Genomic DNA, 15,095 nt, shown 5'->3' with positions numbered 1-15,095 from the left:
GGGCCAGACTGGGTGAGAATGGCAGATCTCCATCCCTGAAGGACATCAGTGAAGTAGCTGGGTTTGCCCAATAATTGGTGACAGTTTCAAAGCCACCACGACGGACAGCAGCTTTAAATTCCAAAACAAAAGCAACTCAATTTGACAATGATAGTGTCACTGGTCTCCAGAGATCCCACGTTAATGGCCTGGAAAATATGAGGTTCAAATCCCACTATGTCAGCTGGTGGAGCTTAAATTCAACAAATGATTAATTCTGGAATATAAAGCTGTAATGCTAAATATTACAACTCTCATCGATCACTTTATAAAAGTTCATCTGGTTCTCTAACGTCCTTTAGGGAAGGAAATCTGCCATCCTTACCTGGTCTGGCCTACACACGACTCCAGACCCACAGCAATGTGGTTGACCCTTACCAGCTGAGATGGATAATAAATGGAATGGGCAATAAATGCTGGCCTTGCTAGTGACAACCACAACAAATAAAAGAATGAAAAGAGAAGAACTTGCAGTCACAGGTCTGGATGTGATTACAGAGATAGGGAGGGGCACGAATTGCGATCAAGGAGTTACTGTACAAGGAGGCAAAGATGCTCCGTGAGCATGGGCGATGCGATGCTGTAGAAACATTCACTTGCAGCGGGCACATAAAAGCCACAACAAAAGCTGATGGACTCCAGCTCCCTGAACCCTCGTGCGTTGTGTAACAGACCACACTGGTGAGTCACAGAGAGGCAGATGCACAATGCGAGATGTCGGAGTTGAATGGGGTGATGGAAGGTACTGATATCGGACACTTACTGTTGTACTGTCTGCGTTCTTTTCACAGTCAATAGCGTTAGAGCGAGAGAGGAGAGGGAATCAAGTGTTAGAGAAATAATAAAGAGCAGCACATTGAGCTGACAGAACACCAGGCATGTATACACACACACACACACACACATACATATACACCACACCTTCGAACCGGCTATGCTTCCAATGCAGAATGAACCCACATGGCCCCTCCCACGTCCTAACCATCTTCCTACTGGTTGACCGACTGACTTCAAGAAAGCAAACTTGCTGGCCAGCCTGTTTTGCCGCTGCTTTGTGGGATCCTGCTGTGTGCAATCTGTGTGCACTGCCCTGCCTCCTGCATCACAGCAGTGAGACGTCTTCGATCTGACTTTCCCTGCCATTCTGAGATGATAGCAGTTCATTCAGCCCACCGGGACTGTCCAGCCCGTGAATGCGAAAGCCGGGCAGTGGGGGTGGCTGGGCGGAGTCAGGTGGGAACGAGCATTGTCTGGTGGAGCAGTGCCTCCCCCTGGTGGTGCTGCAAATAGCCTGCCTGGGGTTGTGAAGGGAGGTAACTCCCTGTCCAGCTGCTGATGAGGTGGTGATCAGGTGAGGGTCGGATTATATACACACTGAGACATTTCTGGGTAGAGTCTTATAGACAGTCCCCTTCCCACGTGAGGATCAGAAGGCAGCTGAGCATGGGGGAATATGCAACAAAGGTACTCAGGAGCAGTCGGGAAGGTTGTGGACACTTGAGACCCTCTTCCTGCCCCCCACGACAATGGTCCCAGTGTCCGGTTGGGGGCCACACAGTTTGGGAACACTTCCACTGGCAAAGAAAGAGTGAGTGTGCTTCAATCATAGACTCTCCCATCTATAGCTACCACCTCCCCCCAACCTCCCCCATCCTGGTTCCCCCACCGCGCCCCCCACAACCCAGGGCCTGACTGGCTGTAAACCCCACTGATCCCCACGCCAACCAACTCCTGCATATGCCTGCGCTGGGAATTGGGTGCAGTCCCGGCAGCGGCCTCTGCTTCCTGGTGGCGCTGTGCGGGACCTCAGAGCTGCTGGCCTTTTGTCTGGGCCGGGATGCACCTGGAGGCGGGGCTCACGCTCCCCGACAGAGGCAGAAGTCCAACTAAAGCCCTGCCAAGGGTTGTGGGGTGACCCACCAGAGTGGGGACAAAGAAACTGCACCAAAACATGTGGGGGTGGGGGCAACGCGGTAACCAGGGGGCAACACCTTGGATGGAGGATAATGGAGCCCATCAGGATGTTTTTGGCGGGAGGTCAAGCCATTCTCATCTGGGTTTTCTCTGCTCCTTGCCCCATGGGTAATGGTGACACTGGCACTGGAACTGGCGGCCATTATCTCACCCAATGGTTGAAGCCTGGACACCACAGAGTACCAGGTGGCTATTGGGCTGCAGAAATCATCGCCCTCTCGGGCACCGGCTTAACCTTAGAGAGCCACCGGACGGTGGACGCACCTCAAACCGGCAACTAGGCGGAGACTTCTTTCACAGGGGTCATCGGAAAGGGAGGCCATTGCCCCCCTACTCCCATCAGGAGAAAACGCCCACAAACAAAAGCCCCAGCAGACCACTCAGCCCTTGATTTACAAGAAAGGCGCAATGAACCACAGCGGTGGAGGGTTAATACCCCTTTAAATAAAAAAGGCAAGGTGCAAGGAACAACTCACTCACATCACTGTCACGATGATGGGACATGTCCCAAAGTACCGGACAACCCAAAGAGCCTGACCGCTGATGCAGCGGCCAGTTTGCACACAGCAAGCTCCCACAAACAGCAATGAGGCCACAGCTTCGTCCCTTGGTTGTGGGATAAATAATGACCACAGCGCTGGCAAAATCAGCTTGACCTTTTTTCAGTTTAGCACCGTGGGATCTTGTAGGCCCACTTAAGATGGCAGATGGAGCCACGGTCTAACATTTTGTCTCAGGGACAGTGCAGCAGCGAAGTGTGTTGGAATATACGTGTGTGCGATATTAAACGCTTACAAATATTAGCAGACTAATGGTTCAGAAATTGGAGGGAAGATGGGCTGGCTCATTGGTTAGCACTGCTGCCTCACAGCGCCAGGGACCCGAGTTCAATTCCACCATCGGGCAACTGTCTGCGTGGAGTTTGCACGTTCTCCCCATGTCTGCGTGAGTTTCCTCCCACAGTCCAAAGCTGTGCAGGCTAGGTGGAATTCCTATGGAAAATATAGGGGAGGGCAATGGGTCTGGATAGGGGCTCTTCAGAGGGTCGGTGTAGACTAGTTGGGCCGAATGGCCTGTTTCCACACTGTTGGGATTCTATGAGAATAAGAGTAGTTCAATCGAGTTTAGTGGCATCACTATGACACCGTTCAGGAGTGTGATGGAATACTCCCCACTTGCCTGGATCCAACAACACTTAAGAAACTTGAGACATGAAGTACATAGCAGCCCACTTGATTGGCACAAGTATCCACTTCCTCCACCACTGATGCTCAGTAGCAGCAGTGTGTACTATCTACAAGATGCCCTGCAGACATTCACCAAAGACCCTTAGACAGTACCTTCCAAACCCATGACCACTTCCATCTAGAAGGACAAGGGCAGCAGATAGATGGGAACACCACCGCTTTGAGTTCCCCTCCAAGCCACCCACCACCCTGACTTGGAAGTATATCGCCCTTCCTTCACTGTCACTGAGTCAAAATCCTGGAATTCCCTCCCTAAGGGCATTGTGGTCAACCCACAGCAGGTGGACTGTAGCGGTTCAAGATGGCAGCTCACCACCACCTTCTCAAGGGGCAACTAGGGACGGGCAATAAATGCTGACACGATCAGCGCGCCCACATCCCACTAATGAGTGTATCCCACGAGAGAACTGAAAAGAGGAACGTGTCTCATTGGCTCCACTGTCGCTGGGGCGGATTGGTGACGGATAGTTGGTGACACTTACCCGCAGCTCCACCCACTTGTCCAGGAGCCTCTTGTCGCTGAACTCACAGAGGAGGCCCGAGGTGGTGATGCAGAACGTACTGTCGGCCTTCCTGCTGCGCCCACATGCCACATCGCTGAAGAAGTTGTTGCGCAGCTCGCCCAACAGGCCTGAGCGGCCCAGGAGAGGCACTGTGGCGTTGACCTGAAACACAAGGTGAACTAACCTCAGTCGACTGACAAACTCCCACCCCCACACCCCTCCCCACCTTAGCATTGACCCGAAACACAAGGTGAGTCAACGTCAGTCAGTGTAAATCCACCCCCTGCCAGGGCAAGGGTTAGGAGAACACCAGCAGAGCACAGCAGTAGGGAAACAGTGGGAGAACGGGCTGTGGGGGAGGGAGGGGAAGCAGACACACCTCACTGGGGCCTCGTCCTGACTCATTCAACACCCAGTCACTTGGGTAGAGTTAACATTGGAGAAAGGCAACTAAACATACAGAATGAGAGAGAGAGAGAGAGACAGACAGACAGACAAATATTGTCATTCAGTGTTGCTGGGTCAAAACCCTGGAACTGCCTCTCCAAGGGCATTGTGGGTCAATCAACAGCACATGGGCACATCTTGCTTTGACTGACTGCAGGGAGCTGAGCTGTATTGGACAGGTCAGTCAGGGGTCTTCCCTGGTGACAACTTGCCCAGCACCCAAACATGGCATTTTATAAATCATTATGGAGGCGGCGGTGGTGGTGGTGGTGGTGGGGTGGGGGTGGGGGGATCCCTGGCAGAAGGCACAGAATCATAATCATAGAGATTTATAGCACGGAAAAAGGCCCTTCAGCCCATTGGGTCACCTAAAACAGCCACCTATCTATCCTAAACCCGTTTTCCAGCACTTGGCCCATAGCCTTGTCTGGTTTGGCATCACAAGAGTACATTTAAATACATCATAAATGTTAATGAGGGTTTCTCTGCCTCTCCCACCCGCCCAGGCAATGAGTTCCAGATTCCCACCAGCCTCCAGGTGAAAGAAAATATCCTCAAATTCTTGTACCCTTCCTTTAAACCTGTGCTGTCTGGTCACGGATCCCACCATCAAGGGGAAACATTTCTTTCTGTCTACCCTGGCTATGCCCCTCATAATTTTATACATCTCAATCATATTCACCCCCTCCACACCCCCCCACTTCCCCCCAGCCCCAGTGTCCTCTATTCTAAGGAAAACAACTCCAATCTCTCTTTGTAACTAACACTGTCCAGCCCAGGCAACACCCTGGTTAACCTCATCTGCACCCTCTCCAGTGCGATCACATCCCTTCGTATAATGCGGATTCCAGAACCGCACACAATACTCCAGCTGTAGCCAAACCAATGCTTTATACAGTTCCAGCATGACTTCCCTGCTCTTCAACTCCACACCTTCGCTAATACAGGCATGCATCCCGCATGACTTCTTAACCACTATATCTACCTTGAGGGACTGATGGACATGCACACCAAGGTCCTTCTGATCCTTGGTCCTTCCCTTGGCCCTTCCCACTGTAGCCACTGCAAAGGCTTTCTACATTGTATTCCCCCTTCGGAACACATCTGTATGACAGTGGGATTCATATGGACCTTGTATCCAGGTGGGAAAGCTGACTAATTACCTTCTAAACCACTGACTCCAATTTATCTTGGAATTAAATAGACAGTTTAAAGTGTAATCATTGACAGAACCTGACGTTCCTTACACTTCCCTCAGAGTCCTGGGACAGTTTGACTCCTACAGAGGTGTGAGCATCTTGTACCTTCTTCCCAGTAAAACAATCTGGACCCCTGTTTAATCTTTAGCAACTGAACAACCTAGGCTTGTCGCCGGGCAGAATAGGACATATGACCTCCTTCATTCATCCCATCTATCCAAAACCTAACAACCCTATTAACCATGCATTCACAACAGTCCCCTGTTGTGATAAAGATTCAATACAGTCAATACGTACAGAAGATGAATACATAGATACATGATTGTGGCTCAGTTTTCACACCTTAGAAGCTTTGGACGCATCCAGGTACCAGAACTTGACATGTCTGTTACCAGCAGTGACAAAGTAGCTGCTATCCTCAGAGAACGACACAGCTGTCACCTTGCTCGAGACCTTATTGGCTGCCACGACAACATTTTTCTGGAGGAAAATACAAAAAAAAACCCTCATTACATATTGCCACAGATCATAGATAATCAAGGACTGCCATAAATGTTGTAGATACCCAGGACAGTCCAGTGCACGAGAACGCAGGACATCAGTTTGACTAGCATATTGACATAATCCCTCAATAGATGATCAGTCTGTGATTAAAGCTCCTTGCAAAAACACACTGTTTAATATACCGTGTAGAGATCTCTGTCATGTAAACACAGCTGTCTCTATGCAACATACTGTTTAATATATAGATATATACAACACAGCCCAACTCGTCCATGCCAACCAGATATCCTAAATTAATTCAGTCCCATTTACCAACATTTGGCCCATATCCTTCTAAACCCTTCCGATTCATATACCCATCCAGGTGTACTTTAAATGTTGTAATTGTACCAGCCTCCACCACTTCCTCTGGCAGCTCATTCCAGACACACACCACCCTCTGTGTGGAAAAGTTGCCCCTTAGATCCCTTTTAAATCTTCCCCCTCCCACCTTAAACCTATGCCCTCTAGTTCTGGACTCCCCACCCACCCCCCTCCACCAACCCCAGGGAAAAGACCTTGTCTATTTACGCTAACCATGTCACTCAGGATTTTATATATCTCTATAAGGTCACCCCTCAGCCTCTGACACTCCAGGGAAAACAGCCCCAGCCGATTCAGCCTCTCCCTATAGCTCAAACCCCCCAACCCTGGCAGCATCCTTGTAAATCTTTTCTGTATCCTTTCAAGTTTCACAATATGTTTCCCATAGGAGGGATACCAGAATTGCATGCAGTATTCCAAAAGTGGCCTAACCAATGTCCCAAATAGTTGCAACACCCTGCTTAATAGAAAGAGATCCCTGTATAACATACTGTTTAATATATAAATGTTTGTGTAACACACACAGCTTTCTGTGTAACACACCGTTTAATACATCTGATACTGTTTAATATATACAGATCTCCGCGTAACACACTGTTCAGGCAGTTCTATCTCCCCATACCATTTCTGTGTGTACTATTTCAGGGCAGACTGCAGATGCTGTGCATCACCAGTTTAACAGAGCTGGTGTACATGCCTCCACATACCTTCCAAGCCCAAACATTGACGATCATATCATGCTGGTATCCGACGGAGACGATGTACTTGGCGTTGGGCGAGAATGCCACGCATGCCACCCCGTACTTGTGTTCTTGGAGCTCTGCGACCTGAGTTCTTTCATTGGCATCCCAGACTCGAACTGCAGGCATGTGCCCACTCTGCAGCACAGCATGGGGTGTGTGTGGGGAGGGGGGTGGGAGCAAACAACGAGGAATCAGCAAGGACAGTTCAGTTTGAGGCGTGTTGCAAAATATCCACATGGTCATCGCTAATGCACCGAGCAACTGAAAATCAGGCTAAAACTGCTGACGGCAGGGTCTCCCTGATTTACACATGTACTTACAGGGGTGCAATTTTAAAGATCTTATGTACAAAAACTTCCTGTATTTACAAATGCTTATTTTGTATTCTCCTGCATTGTGTTCTGACTTGTATACAAATTGACTTTTACCAACTCCCTCGAGCTGTTCAGGTGGGAGAGGGAGTGGAGTGTATTATTTCCCACTCCAACTCTATTTTGATTTAATCCCTGCCCCCCCCCTTCACCTTTTTGATCACACAGATGAGAAGGGCACTGCTTGTCACTGGCCACTCAGGTATTTCCTTTCTTCCTGGTGGTCAAAATTGAATAAAGATTTGTAAAGCTTGTTGTCTTTCACTGTGTCTCACACCCGCACACACACAACATGGGTGCTGGGGAACACAAAAACAGAAAAAAAGGGGATTGGCCACATGGGTGTCTAAAAACAAATAAAAATTGACTTTTTTTTAATCCTTACCTCACGGAAGCAGGCCATTTGGCCTATTGAGACCACACTGACCCTCGAAAGAGTATCCCACCCCTCTCTCCCATCCCTGTCCCTGCATCCCCAATGGCTAACCCACCTAGCCTGCACATTCCTGATTACGATGGATAATTTAGCATGGCCAATCTGCCTAACTTTGGGATTGTGGGAGGAAACTTGAGCACTCGGAGGACACCCACGCAGACACGGGAACGCGCTGAAGCTTGGGGCAGCTGCCGCCAAGGCGCGGTGGGGAAAGACCACCATGTAACTTCTGCCTGCCTAAGAAGAACAGGGGGCCCACCCAGTCATTTGGGCTCCGATGACGCCTCAGCAGAAGGGCTGGATAGTAAATGTACAGAATTGTATATAGGAAAAATAAATTTCGATGTCTGTATGTAAAGCAATGTAATGTGTGCACAAGAATGGCATGACCAACTGTATAGAGATCCAAATAATTTTATGAATAAAGTTTATTTTTGAAATAAAAAAAATTATGGTCCCTCTCAAGGTAAGCTTGGAGGCAAGGAGGGATTTTTGTCATATTGGTGCCTGTCTCTAACCCCCTCCCCCTCCCCCTCCCCGCACACTGTCTCAATCAGAGAAGGCCTGTGGTCAGACCTTACTCACCTATCAACAACTCACCATCCACCCACTGATTCAACCCTTCCTTTTGAGGCTGGTATTAGCCCCATGGTTGGAGGGGGTCGGGGGGAAACTCTCTGCACACGTGGGTGCAGAGGCAGGTACAACTGCGTGGTCTGTTTCAGGGTTTGCCAGCAGAGGGAGAAAGAGATGGGGTAGAACACTGGAACCTGGGCCCCATCCTTAAAGGGACGGGGTAGAACACTGAAACCTGGGCCCCATCCTTAAAGGGACGGGGTAGAAGACAGAAACCTGGGCACTACCCTCAAAGGGACAGGGTAGAACACTGGAACCTGGGCCCCATCCTTAAAGGGACGGGGTAGAACACTGGAACTTGGGCCCCATCCTTAAAGGGATGGGGTAGAACACTGGAACCTGGGCCCCATCCTTAAAGGGACGGGGTAGAACACTGGAACTTGGGCCCCATCCTTAAAGGGATGGGGTAGAACACTGGAACCTGGGCACCACTCTTAAAGGGACTGGGCGGCACAGTGGTTAGCACTGCTGCCTCACAGCGCCAGAGACCCGGGTTCAGTTCCCGCCTCAGGCGACTGTCTGTGTGGAGTTTGCACGTTCTACCCGTGTCTGCGTGGGTCTCCTCTGGGTGCTCCGGTTTCCTCCCACAGTCCAAAGATGTGCAGGTCAGGTGAATTGGCCATGCTAAATTGCCAGTAGCGTTAGGTAAGGGGCAAATGTAGGGGTGGGTTGCGCTACGGCGGGTCGGTGTGGACTTGTTGGGCCGAAGGGCCTGTTTCCACACAGTAAAGTAATCTAATCTAGAACACTGGAACCTGGGCACCACTCTTAAAGGGATGAGGTAAAACAGTGGAACCTGGGCCCCAAGCTTAAAGGGACTAGGTAGAACACTGGAACACAGATGGCTCCTCAATCGACTGTCTCAAGAAAGATGGTGTCTTTTGTCACATCCTTTCATGGGTCTGATCCAGAATGGAGGGGGGAATAACTGGATTGCGAATAAGAGGAAAATGATCTCTTTTGCTCTGTTTCTCTCCACAGATATGCTGAGCATTTCCAACATTTGGGGCATTTATTTTAGAAATTAGAAAGGTTAATGATACACTACAATATAAAAATTAATAATGCCGCGATTGCTTCAGTGACTTGCAAAGTTGATGTTTGGCTCCTGCAGTCTAGATAAGAGGAGGGCTGGTCGTTCAGTGGGTAGTGTCCTGACCTCTGGGTAAGGAACCCCAGGTTTAAGCTTCCCTTCCAGGACTTCTTATTCATGGACAGTGTGCTGTTGATGCAGTCAAACAGATTGAGAGTCATCTCCTTCCTTTAGACCCGATGGCAGGCAAGAAGTATGGGGGCATCTTCTGGTCAGCCGGCCTGTAGATGGCAATGGTCAATCACTGCAGTACTCTGCCGTCAGTGAAAAACCAATCCAATGGAGGTTTGTGGGCCAACCCCTAGGCATTATGATGGGAGAAAAGACAGAATCTGGATAGGACAGTTTCTCAACAGCAAAATACTACAAATCCTATGATTATACCTCCCTATTCCTTAAGTTGCTTGCAGGCTGACCTTTAATGGTCTGTCACTTTACTATGTTGGTGGGGTGGGGGGTTGAGTGGGAAGTCAGGACATTCAAGTTGATATCCAGAAGCGCCTTTTCTCACACAGGGTATTAAAGATCTGAAACTCTCCTCGCAATACAACAAACACTGAGGCTGGGATCCCGTTACCCTTTATTTACACACGGACAGTTCCTGACATTAATCCAGTTCCCTCAGAGCCAGCTACCATAGTGAACGGGATATCTGACCCTCCTGTTCTTATCTGTCAGCCAGGGCTCCCTGATGAGGCCAGATTAACAGCTCCAATCAGGGAATTCATATTCAATGATATCCACTGGCTGACCTTGTTACAGGACAGGCAATTGCCTCGTGATATTATTGCCACTATTAACCCAGAAACTCAGCTAACATTCCGGGTACCTGGGTTCAGATCCTGCCACAGCAGACGGTGGAATTTGAATTCAATAAACAATCTGGAATTAAGAGTGTAATGATGATCATGAAATGATTGTCAGGGGGAAACCTGTCTGTTTCTCTAATGTCCTTTAGGGAAGGAAATTTGCCATCATCTTTACATTGTCTGGCTTATATGGGACCCCAGGCCCACATCAATGTGGTTGTCTCGTGACTGCCCTATGGGCAATGAATGCTGCCCTAGCCACATCCTGAGAGTGAATATAAACTAAAATCACTACTGGGGACGTCTGGAAATTCCAAGCCAGAGATTTTTTGTCGGGTAAGGGGATGAAGGGTTGTGGAACCAAGAGGGGTAACCAGAGTTAAGGTACCAATCAGCCACATTCTAAATTAATACTGGAAATGGTCAGAGAGGTTGTCCCTCAGTTTGCTACTTGTGATCAGTTCACATTTAATCACTTGTATTTGTGATCAATAGTTTGATAGATAAACAGGTAGTGCGACCAATCGCCATTTTTCCCTCTAGCTCTCAGTCATGTTCCCTTTGAAAGCTGTTGTGCTGCCTGCATCAAGGCATTTTATTTGAGATAAATCATCTGATACAGACGTTGCTATGACTGCAGCTAAAACTGTACAGAGAACTGTGGCTTTCGCTGTTACTGTTTATTACAGTGATCCTCTTGGGTACTTTTTTTTCGATTTAGTTGACCTTCTCTTTGGGAGCCTGAAGCAATCTGGAAAGCATTAAAAGCACGATTTAAAAACGGCGAGAGCCAGGAGTTCAGAATTAACTCTGAAGAGTGCAGTCAGTGCGTGGATCAGAGCTGCAGGCAAGACTCTCCATGGAAACAAGAGTAGGCCAGTCTTGAGCCTGCTCTCCTGTCCATTGGTGAATCGATTTTAACCTCAAACTTTACATTCCTGCATTATCCCTGATAATCTTTCACTCCCGTATCAATCAGGAATTTATCTATCTTGGCCTTAAAACATTTTAAATAAAAGTGGGGCACTGGTGCTGATGCCACAGTGCATGGAATGTGATGATGTCAGCAGCCTGTAAGAGGCCATTGACATCTCTGCCATTTTAGCCATTTTGCATAGTTATTATCTATCACTCAGGATCTACTCCTTTGAGTAATGTTAGAATAATAGATTCCCTACAGTGTGGAAGGAGGCCATTCAGCCCATTGAGCCCACACTGACCCTCCAAAGAGAATCGCTTTAAACCGGACCCTCAGGGAGCACCTGCCGTTCACCGCATCTACACCTCTCATGATATAAACCTCTACAAGGTCACCTCTCCACCTTCTACATTCCAGTGAAAGAAGTCCCAACCTATCCAGCCTTTCTTTATAACTCAAACCCTCCATATCCATTGACAACCTGGTAAACCTCTTCTGAATCCTCTCTAGCTTAATAACAGGAGGACCAGAACTAGACACTGTACGCCAGAACAGGCCTCACCAATGCCCTGTTTGTTAGGCTTAGCATCTCATACAAAAGACAGGGCACCTCTGACAGTGCAACACTCCCTCAGTACTGCACTGGACTGTCAAGCTTGAAGTATCTGCTCTGAGACAACCCTGCAAGACCAGCGATTGAGAAACGTCAGGCACACCCTTGATGGAAGGGATTGACAGTGACCGCTGAAACAGAAACGTCCAGGTGCTGTTCTGGCTGACTCGAGTGACCACTGCTCAGGAATGACTCCTGCAATTTTCAAATCACCCAGCAGCGTAGAGGGGAAGCAGATGGTAGCATTTCTAATTAAACAATACACAGGAAGTGAGTGATTAAAAGCGAATGCCCACTTGAAAGGATTTCGTTTTAAAAGATATCAAAAAAAGCTGAGCAGCGAACATCCTGCATGAGCGCCACAGCCCTTCACTTGAAGCGAAGTCGTCAGGATCCAGTTAACTTCAAATGGAAGCGGAGGAAGCAAAACAGGAACAGAAAGGGAAGTCAATTTAAAAGGCGAGCAAGCAACCGAATACTGTCGGAACCAAGACTGAGACACGTCTTTGCATGAGGAGGTTTTTCCCGAGGCCCACTTTCATCATGATGTTGACTGAATTAGGGCAGGGTCACAACTTTGGAAAACAGCATAAAGAAGGTCCGAGGCGCTCCTAAATAACCAGTGGTGGCTGGATAATTGGAGACCTGAGAATTGCCATTTCAGGCATAAGAGGAGAAAGTGAGGTCTGCAGATGCTGGAGATCAAAGTTGAAACTTTATTGCTGGAACAGCACAGCAGGTCAGGCAGCATCCAGGGAACAGGAGATTCGACGTTTCGGGCACAGGCCCTTCTTCAGGAATGAGCAGAGAGTGTTCAGCAGGAGAAGATAAAAGGTAGGGAGGAGGGACTTGGAGGAGGGGCGTTGGAAATGCGATAGGTGGAAAGCGGTCAAGGTGAGGGTGATAGGTCGGAGTAGGATGGAGGCGGAGAGGTCAAGAAGAAGACTGCAGGTCAGGAAGGCGGTGCCGGGCTGGAGGGATTCGGCTGAGACAAGGTGGGGGGAGGGGGGATGAAGAAACTGGTGAAGTCCAAGTTCATCCCCTGTGGTTGGAGGGTTCCCAGTCGGAAGATAAGACGCTCCTCCTCCGACCGTCGCGTTGTTGTGGTTTGGCGGTGGATGAGTCCAATGACCTGCATATCCTCGGTGGAGTGGGAGGGGGAGTTGAAATGCTGTGCTACAGGGTGGTTGGGTTGGTTCGTCCGGGTGGCCCAGAGGTGCTCTCTGAATCGCTCCGCAAGTAGGCGGCCTGTCTCCCCAATATAGAGGAGGCCACACCGGCTGCAGCGGATGCAGTGGATGATGTGGGTGGAGGTGCAGGTGAATCTGTGGCGGATATGGAAGTTTCCTTTGGGGCCTTGGAGAGAAGTGAGGGAGGAGGTGTGGGCGCAAGTGTTGCACCTCCTGCGGTTGCAAGGGAAGGTGCCGGGAGTGGAGGTTGGGTCGGTGGGGGGTGTGGATCTGACAAGGGAGTCGCGGAGGGAGTGGTCTCTACGGAAAGCTGATAGGGGAGGGGAGGGAAACAGACAGGTCCAAACAGACCCCAGCACCAAGGATATATTTCCCTCCCCTCCCCTATCAGCTTTCCGTAGAGACCACTCCCTCTGCGACTCCCTTGTCAGATCCACACCCCCCACCGACCCAACCTCCACTCCCGGCACCTTCCCTTGCAACCGCAGGAGGTGCAACACTTGCGCCCACACCTCCCCCCTCACTTCTCTCCAAGGCCCCAAAGGAAACTTCCATATCCGCCACAGATTCACCTGCACCTCCACCCACATCATCTACTGCATCTGTTGCAGCCGGTGTGGCCTCCTCTATATTGGGGAGACAGGCCGCCTACTTGCGGAGCGATTCAGAGAGCACCTCTGGGCCACCCGGACGAACCAACCCAACCAACCTGTAGCACAGCATTTCAACTCCCCCTCCCACTCCACCGAGGATATGCAGGTCATTGGACTCATCCACCGCCAAACCACAACAACGCGACGGTCGGAGGAGGAGCGTCTTATCTTCCGACTTGGAACCCTCCAACCACAGGGGATGAACTTGGACTTCACCAGTTTCTTCATCCCCCCTCCCCCCACCTTGTCTCAGCCGAATCCCTCCAGCCCGGCACCGCCTTCCTGACCTGCAGTCTTCTTCTTGACCTCTCCGCCTCCATCCTACTCCGACCTATCACCCTCACCTTGACCTCTTTCCACCTATCGCATTTCCAACGCCCCTCCTCCAAGTCCCTCCTCCCTACCTTTTATCTTCTCCTGCTGAACACTCTCTGCTCATTCCTGAAGAAGGGCCTGTGCCCGAAACGTCGAATCTCCTGTTCCCTGGATGCTGCCTGACCTGCTGTGCTGTTCCAGCAATAAAGTTCCATTTCAGGCATAAGCCCCTCATCAGGAATGATGAAGTGCTTATCCCCGAAACGTCAATTCTCCTGCTCCTCGGATGCTGCCTGACCGGCTGTGCTTTTCCAGCACCGCACTCTTGACTCTGATCTCCAGTATTGGCAGTCTTCACTCTCTCCTAGTCTGAGACCTGGTAAATATCCCGCCTACAGCTCTGTAAAATGGTTTGGCCAACACTCGAACATGAAGAAAAGTCGGCAGGGGTTTGGGAGGTCAAAACGCATGGTGCTGGAAAAGCATGGCAGGTCAGGCAGCATCCGAGGAGCAGGAGAATAGATGTTTTGGGCATAAACCCTTCATCAGTGGGGTTGGGAGGTGAAGACTGACATAGCCAGGAATGTGGTGCTAGGAATAAATGGGAAGTATTCAGAAAAAGCAAAGGAAATGAGAATTTTGGATGCATCAAGATAGCTGCAAATGGTAAGAAATGTGCAGGTTAGACAAGAATGTTCTAATGAGAGGCCGTCAATCTGAGGTGTTAACTCTGTTGCTCTCCACAGATGCTGGCTGATCTGAAGAGTTCTCTGAGCTCTTTTTTTTGTCCTTACTTTACATCAGAATGTGTCGGTGCGTGAGGGAGAGAAAAATATCAAAGGGTACACACGTGCGAGAAACAAAGGAATGATGCGACTGAAATTATTTGTGTGTGTGTGTGTGTATATGAGGAAATGTCTGCTTGTGCCGGGGTTACCAACCTCCTGAATGGTTACAGCAGTGTCTGGGGGATTATTCTTTAACAAACACAGAGTGGCAGAATATGTATATACAGCTGCAGAACGTTGGTGTGCTTAATCA

At 49.5% G+C, this 15,095-nt stretch overlaps 1 protein-coding gene across 4 annotated transcripts in view; it reads right to left on the bottom strand.

Moving 5' to 3' along the window:
* Positions 1-15,095, bottom strand: part of mapkbp1 (mitogen-activated protein kinase binding protein 1) — a 270,559-nt gene that overhangs the window by 139,635 nt on the left and 115,829 nt on the right. For 3 of the 4 annotated variants that reach the window (XM_087990116.1, XM_087990119.1, XM_087990118.1), the window contains 4 exons: positions 6,984-7,154; positions 5,752-5,889; positions 3,743-3,925; positions 803-820 (listed from right to left, as the gene is read on the bottom strand). In XM_087990116.1, coding sequence (XP_087846242.1) covers positions 803-820; positions 3,743-3,925; positions 5,752-5,889; positions 6,984-7,154 — 510 coding nt within the window. The remainder of the gene's footprint in view (positions 1-802; positions 821-3,742; positions 3,926-5,751; positions 5,890-6,983; positions 7,155-15,095) is intronic. The other variant, XM_087990117.1, reaches the window with a different exon arrangement.

The sequence above is a fragment of the Chiloscyllium plagiosum genome, unplaced genomic scaffold (assembly GCF_037043375.1).
Source record: "Chiloscyllium plagiosum isolate Xiang-an unplaced genomic scaffold, Cpla_swu_hap1 HiC_scaffold_8, whole genome shotgun sequence".
Taxonomy (NCBI): Eukaryota; Metazoa; Chordata; class Chondrichthyes; order Orectolobiformes; family Hemiscylliidae; genus Chiloscyllium; species Chiloscyllium plagiosum.
Note: the sequence above shows the minus strand (reverse complement) of the source record. Positions and strands in the feature narration are given on the sequence as shown.